Source organism: Ascaphus truei, chromosome 17, assembly GCF_040206685.1.
Source record: "Ascaphus truei isolate aAscTru1 chromosome 17, aAscTru1.hap1, whole genome shotgun sequence".
Lineage (NCBI taxonomy): Eukaryota > Metazoa > Chordata > Amphibia > Anura > Ascaphidae > Ascaphus > Ascaphus truei.
In genome coordinates this window covers 17,799,031-17,805,268 of record NC_134499.1, presented here as the reverse complement: position 1 = coordinate 17,805,268, position 6,238 = coordinate 17,799,031, and the positions used below count along the sequence as shown (strand labels likewise).

At 43.2% G+C, this 6,238-nt stretch overlaps 1 protein-coding gene across 1 annotated transcript; it reads left to right on the top strand.

Annotated features, from left to right (window-relative positions):
- Positions 1-295: 295 nt before the first annotated feature.
- On the top strand, positions 296-4,352 carry LOC142468464 (putative transmembrane protein 244). The gene is made up of 5 exons (XM_075575069.1): positions 296-704; positions 952-1,025; positions 1,550-1,675; positions 3,889-3,933; positions 4,103-4,352. The coding sequence occupies exons 1-5, from the start codon at positions 673-675 to the stop codon at positions 4,192-4,194; spliced, it is 369 nt and encodes a 122-aa protein (XP_075431184.1). The 5' UTR covers positions 296-672; the 3' UTR covers positions 4,195-4,352.
- Positions 4,353-6,238: the final 1,886 nt, after the last annotated feature.

Sequence of the window (6,238 nt, the reverse complement as noted above, 5' to 3'; positions counted from 1 at the left end):
ATATGGAGAGATAGGAGATACAGGGAGAGGTTATATGGGGCAGTGGGAGGAGTTATAGGTAAGTTATATGGGGAGATAGGAGGGGTTATAGGGAGAGGTTATTTGGAGAGATAGGAGTAGTTATAGGGAGAGGTTATATGGGGCAGTAGGAGGAGTTATATGGAGAGATAGGAGGAGTTATAGGGAGAGGTTATTTGGAGAGATAGGAGTAGTTATAGGGAGAGGTTATATGGGGCAGTGGGAGGAGTTATTTGGAGAGATAGGAGGAGTTATAGGGAGAGGTTATATGGGGCAGTGGGAGGAGTTATGTGTACTTTAATTGGATAAATGATGGGATGCTGGAATCCCAGATTAGCATTGTATGTATAGGGGAGATTGGTTAGGGTAAATGATGGGAAACTGTTTTGCTCATTAGTTGCTTTATAGGATTAAACAGTTTATGGGAAGTAGCATCTGACAAGTCACATATCGTCTTGTGGTTTAAAGGGTCAGTCACATATAAGAGCAAAGTGACCTAAGACAGGGACATGTTTAAGGGGTTAAAGGGTCGGCCATACGTGGGTGCAAGGTGATGTACATAGTGATAGTGCCGTGTTTAATGGGTCTGTCTCTCTGCAGTCTGTGTACCGACATACCCCCGTGTGTCTGCTCATCTTCTACACCGTGTTTTACATGACGGCCAGCGTGTGCACCGGAGCACTGAGGTAAGAGGGGAACCCCACAACCACCCAGCCCTGCTGTCTGACACGCTCACTCCGTGTTCCTATACACGCCATCATGTCCTTAATGTGTTCATGTCACACCTTATCACCAAGTTAGGGTCAGACGTGTCACCTCCCACTGACCTTTCCCATTTCCGCTGTCTGTGGTCGTCCCCCTGCCTCTCAGTTACTGCCTGTCCCACTGGTGTCAGCGTCACTTTGTCACATGGCTGTCCCTCTCTATCCTCAGGGTGGAGGTTTTTGACTGGAAGATCCCATTTGACCATACAATCGTACCATCCTTTGAGAGTACTGAGTATCTGGGTGAGTTCACAGCCCCCTTTCTACCCTGCGATCCACTTACTCTTTAGGGTGTGAAGTAGTGAGGTGAGTACAGGATGCAGTGTTAGTAGAGGAGAAGAAAAAGCAAAGTGACCTCATGACAGTGACGTGTATAATGGGTTAAAGGGCCTGTCTCAAAGTAACCTAATGACAGTGACGTGTATAATAGGCTAGAGGGTCTGTTCCAAAGCGACCTAATGACAGTGACGTGTATAATGGGTTAAAGGGCTGGTCCCAAAGATACCTCATCACAGTGACGTGTATAATGGGTTAAAGGGCCCGTCCCAAAGTGACCTAATGACAGTCACGTGTATAATGGGTTAAAGGGCCCGTCCCAAAGTGACCTAATGACAGTGACGTGTATAATGGGTTAGACTGAGGGTCTGCACCACGTGGGATTAAAGTGACCGAATAACAGTGACGCAGTGTAGATGTTTAGAAACAGTTGTCTTTGTTTCCGGATCTGAGATGGTGACCCCATTAACCTTTCCTCTATTCTCCCTCAGTTGCCCTGCTGTCCCTAGAAATTTCTTTTCTTATTAGCGGGCTCCTATTTGTCCCAGTTGTACGCATCAGAGTTTGGGATTACGCAGCTACCGTCACCTTCGTACACATGTGTATGTGCTGCATAGGTGAGTGACCGTTATAGGGGGCCTAGCCCATGTATTGTGGAAAGCTTATATCAGCGTGTCTGTGCATATCAGTGTATGTGTGTAAATCAGTGTGTCTGTGTGTTAGTGTGTAAATCAGTGTGTCTGTGTGTTAGCGTGTATATCAGTGTGTCTGTGTGTTAGTGTGTACAGGCAGTCCTCGTTTTACAACGCTTCATTTTACAACGAATGGCTTATCCAACGCTATGCAATGCATACCTATATTCATTTTTACAACACCAAAACGGCTTATCCAACGCTCTTACGACGCTTTTCAAAGTTGTTTATGTGTATATAATATATATATATATATATATAAAATATTATACTATATAATATATTCTTATATATTATGCTATATTATATATATTACATTATATACAGTATACACTATATAATTTGTGCGTGCAGCATATCTTATTGCCTGCGTAAAATATTTGGTGTATTTTAGTGTTAAAAATGCCTTCAGGAACGGAACCTTTCATTTAAACAGTGTTCCTATGGGAAAAAGTGTTTCGCTTTAAGACGTTTCGCTATCCAACGCCATTTTGAGTAACGCATTGTGTCGGATAACTGAGGACTACCTGTATATCAGTGTGTCTGTGTGTTAGTGTGTATATCAGGGTGTCTGTGTGTAGATCAGTGTTTTTAATTGTTTTTATTTTTTAGGTTGTCCATTGATTGCCAGTGTGTTTAAATATGCCCCTTTAAGGGTATAGATATGCAGTGACAAGCAATATACAGTATATTTTTTGCAAATGTTTGTTTTTATTTTATTGTTATGTAGTGTATTTGTGGTTCTTGGTTTTATTTAATTGTTTTGTATCTTTGTTGATTTTTTTTTTGTCATTGGCTGCCATAGTGGCAAAGCATGCCCATATTATATGGGCTAGGTGTACCACTGTGCCAATCAATTGATTTATTGGCATTTCTATTTTTTTTTTTTAACGCATTGTGTTTTATTTAGTAGTACAGGGGGTGGGTTCGTGGGTTGTTTATTGTAGGTAGTTAGTATTTTAATGTTTATTGGGGGTAGAGGGATTGGGTGAAGGGGATACTTGGCCCAGGGTTGGTGGTTAGGCCTACAGGGGGCGTAGCGGGAGGGGTTAACCCCTTCATTACCACGGCAGTTACCACCGCTATGGTAATTAATGGGGTTAACTCCTCCTGCACCCTTCCCGGTAGGCCGCTAACCACCCACCTTTGGCCAAGTACCCCCTTCTGCCCCCAATAAACTAGCTACTGTGCCTTAACCCCTTCATTGCCTTTAGCGGGTAGCCTCTAAGGTAATGAAGTTGCTTGAATGTGAATTTTACTAATTGTGTACAGGAGCATGGGGTCTCCTGAGCTGAACCGCATTGACCTCAGCCTCGGGGACCCCTACTTTGAGATAAAGGCCCCGGTATGGGGTGCCGGTATCTCCTGCAGCATAAGTCACGTGTGACGTGGAGGATTTAAAAATGGAGGGGATACCGGCACCACATACCGGGGCCTGTATCTCGGGAAGCAGGGGGTCCCCAGGGCTGAAATCAATGCAGTTCAGCTCAAGAGACCCCCTGCTCCCGAACACTAGTATTAAACTGAATATTTAAACTGCACGATCGCCTGTAAGGGCCGTACACGGAGACGCAGCGTCTGCGTGCAGCTCTTCCAGGCTGCAGTTTAAACAAACAGGTTCAGTGCGATAGGACTTAGAGCCCCCATAAACAAGCGGTGCGATCGTGCATTGTTTGACCACACTTTATAAAAATTGTGTTTTTTCTTAGCCAATACCATTTTCACACATGTTTTAGTGTGCGGTAAAACAATGTAAAGTCGCTCTGCAATGCGCTGATTTTATCGAAGTTTAGTGAATAAGCCCCTAAATGTCTGTATCTGTGTGTATCATTGTGTTAATGTGTATATCAGTGTGTATAGTAGTGTGTCTGTGTATATCAGTGTTTCTAGACGTGTATTTGTATCTGTGTTAATATGTAGATCAGTGTTACTCTGTATCAGTGTGTTCATCTGTGTGTGCCACTTAGTGAATGTGTGCAGTGGTTAAACAGCAGCAGTTGCTGCATGAGAACTCCGCTCTTTGTGTGAACATATTGCTCCCCCTGTTGTTATATCACAGTGCATGCTATCATATCGCTAAGTAGTGCTTGTATATACCACCAGACTGCCGATCAATGCCGCTCTCTTTCTCCCTGCAGTGACCGGGAAGTTCCCTCTGATGTGGCAGTGGTGGGTGGAAATAGGTAATGTCCCCTCAGTCTGTCACCGTTATCACCCTGTTCTAACAGACTCCAGGCCTCATACGTCCCTTTTCTGTGTCACTCTGCATTTGGAGGGGACAGACTCCTTGACCCATAGCTCCCCTCTGGTCAGTGTTTCTGATGGTTTTTCCCTCTCTCTTCCACGTTGCAGGCTCGGGCTTCCTCCTTATGCTTTCCTTTGGAATGACCCTCGCTTACTTTGCCACCAAACGCCAACCCCGCGAATTCCCCGTGGACGTCTAAGGGCTGTTATATAGTGTGTGCGGCCGTGTGCGAAGGCGCGTGCCGCACACGTTTTGTGTATATACTGTGCGCGTGTGTGTGTGTGTGTGTTTTTTAAAATAAATAAAACCTGAAATAATTTTTGTAGTACGTTGTACATACACACTCATACACTTACATTTTCCCTGACATTATCTTAGGCAACATTGTCTTTATTTGAATCTATGGTTGTACTACAGGCATATCTCTAATCATAGTGCACAGGTCTGCAGTTTGTGTCACTACACAGATTAGTGCCTCTTACAGAACCACCAACTCTTGTGTTCCAATACTTTTTGGCTGTTTATTATATCAGCCATTGGTGATTCTCTTGACCAATTTATGTGCCTTTGTCCTCATGGTATATATGTATTGTCAGTTGTTAGTCCCCCTCATCTTTTATATTTCTCTCCCCCTGTTTTTATTTCTATATTAATACATTTTGCATTTATAATCATATCCATGGTATGCCCGTGTGCTTCATTATAAGGATACTTTTTTGTTGTGCTATACATTTATTATCCTTGAGCACCACTGTCTATTGATATTCCATCATATACTTGGGACAGTTTTTGGGCAACAGTTACGAATTGTGTTGATGCGGTATACTTTGTGTTTTCTGATATATATATATATCTATATCTATATATATATATATATATATTTATATATATATATATATCTATATAGATATATAGATATATATATATATATCTATATAGATATATAGATATATATATATATATCTATATATATATATATATATATAGATATATATATATATATCTATATATATATAGATATATATATAGATATATATATATATATATATATATATATATATACTGAGTTAAGTTATGGTGAGTGAAAAAAGTGACAAAAACCCTCCATAGCAAATGTAAATTTGCTTGCTGCATGGTCACAGCTTTGAGCACAGCCAGGGTTAAGATGCATAGCCAGAAAACCCACCCTGGCTATGCATCTTAACCCTGGCTGTGCTCAAAGCTGTGACCATGCAGCAAGCTTAAGCCTATAGGGAACCATGTATAAAATGGTTTTTGAAGCAAAAAGTGGCACTGTGTGCTCATTTGCATGTCATTTCCCAGAATCCCTTGCTGCAGTGGAAGTGCTGTGGGCTGGGTGATAATGGTGAAAGGCGGGGTTGCAGACCTGCCTAAGACATGCAAATCAGCATACAGTATATTTACATTTGAGATATATATATATATATATACAGTGCTTGACAAATCACCCAAAAATCTACTCGCCAAACCAAAAAATCTACTCGCCACCTAGCCCCGCCCCCAGCCCCTCTCAGGCCCCGCCCCCAGCCCCTCCCCTAGCTCCGCCCCCAGCCCCGCTTAAATTTTTTTTAAGTAAATTCCTAGTAAAACACATTCTTTTTTGACATAAGTTTATTTATTGTATTACATTTATACTTTACTACAATTAGTCCTTGTTACGTGTGTGTGTGACTATTTTCCTGCACCCATTAACCAGTGTCTGGACGCCCCCTCTTCACAATATCTAAAGCAGCAATCCCGACTGGGATCTTACCTGATCCGCAGTCCCTCAATGACCGACTGACGCGGGGATGACTGTCTGGGGGATTGGGTGGGGGGGTGTTATCTGACTTGGTGGGGATTACTGACTGGGTGGGATTACTGACTGGGTGACTGGGTGGGATTACTGACTGGGTGACTGGGTGGGTGGGATTACTGGGTGGGGGTGGGATTACTGACTGGGTGGGGGTGGGATTACTGACTGGGTGACTGTGTGGGGGGTGGGATTACTGACTGGGTGACTGGGTGGGATTACTGACTGGGTGGGGATGGAATTACTGACTGGGTGACTGGGTGGGATTACTGACTGGTGACTGGGTGGGATTACTGACTGGGTGACTGGGTGGGATTACTGACTGGTGACTGGGTGGGATTACTGACTGGGTGACTGGGTGGGATTACTGACTGGGTGGGGATGGAATTACTGACTGGGTGACTGGGTGGGATTACTGACTGGTGACTGG

What these genes read in the sequence shown, in the direction of transcription:
- LOC142468464 (XM_075575069.1), top strand. Translation starts at nt 673, where the DNA reads ATGACGGCCAGCGTGTGCACCGGAGCACTGAG. An exon ending in GTGTGCACCGGAGCACTGAG is followed by an intron (nt 705 to 951) that starts GTAAGAGGGGAA and finishes CTCTATCCTCAG; the next exon opens with GGTGGAGGTTTTTGACTGGA. An exon ending in TGAGAGTACTGAGTATCTGG is followed by an intron (nt 1,026 to 1,549) that starts GTGAGTTCACAG and finishes ATTCTCCCTCAG; the next exon opens with TTGCCCTGCTGTCCCTAGAA.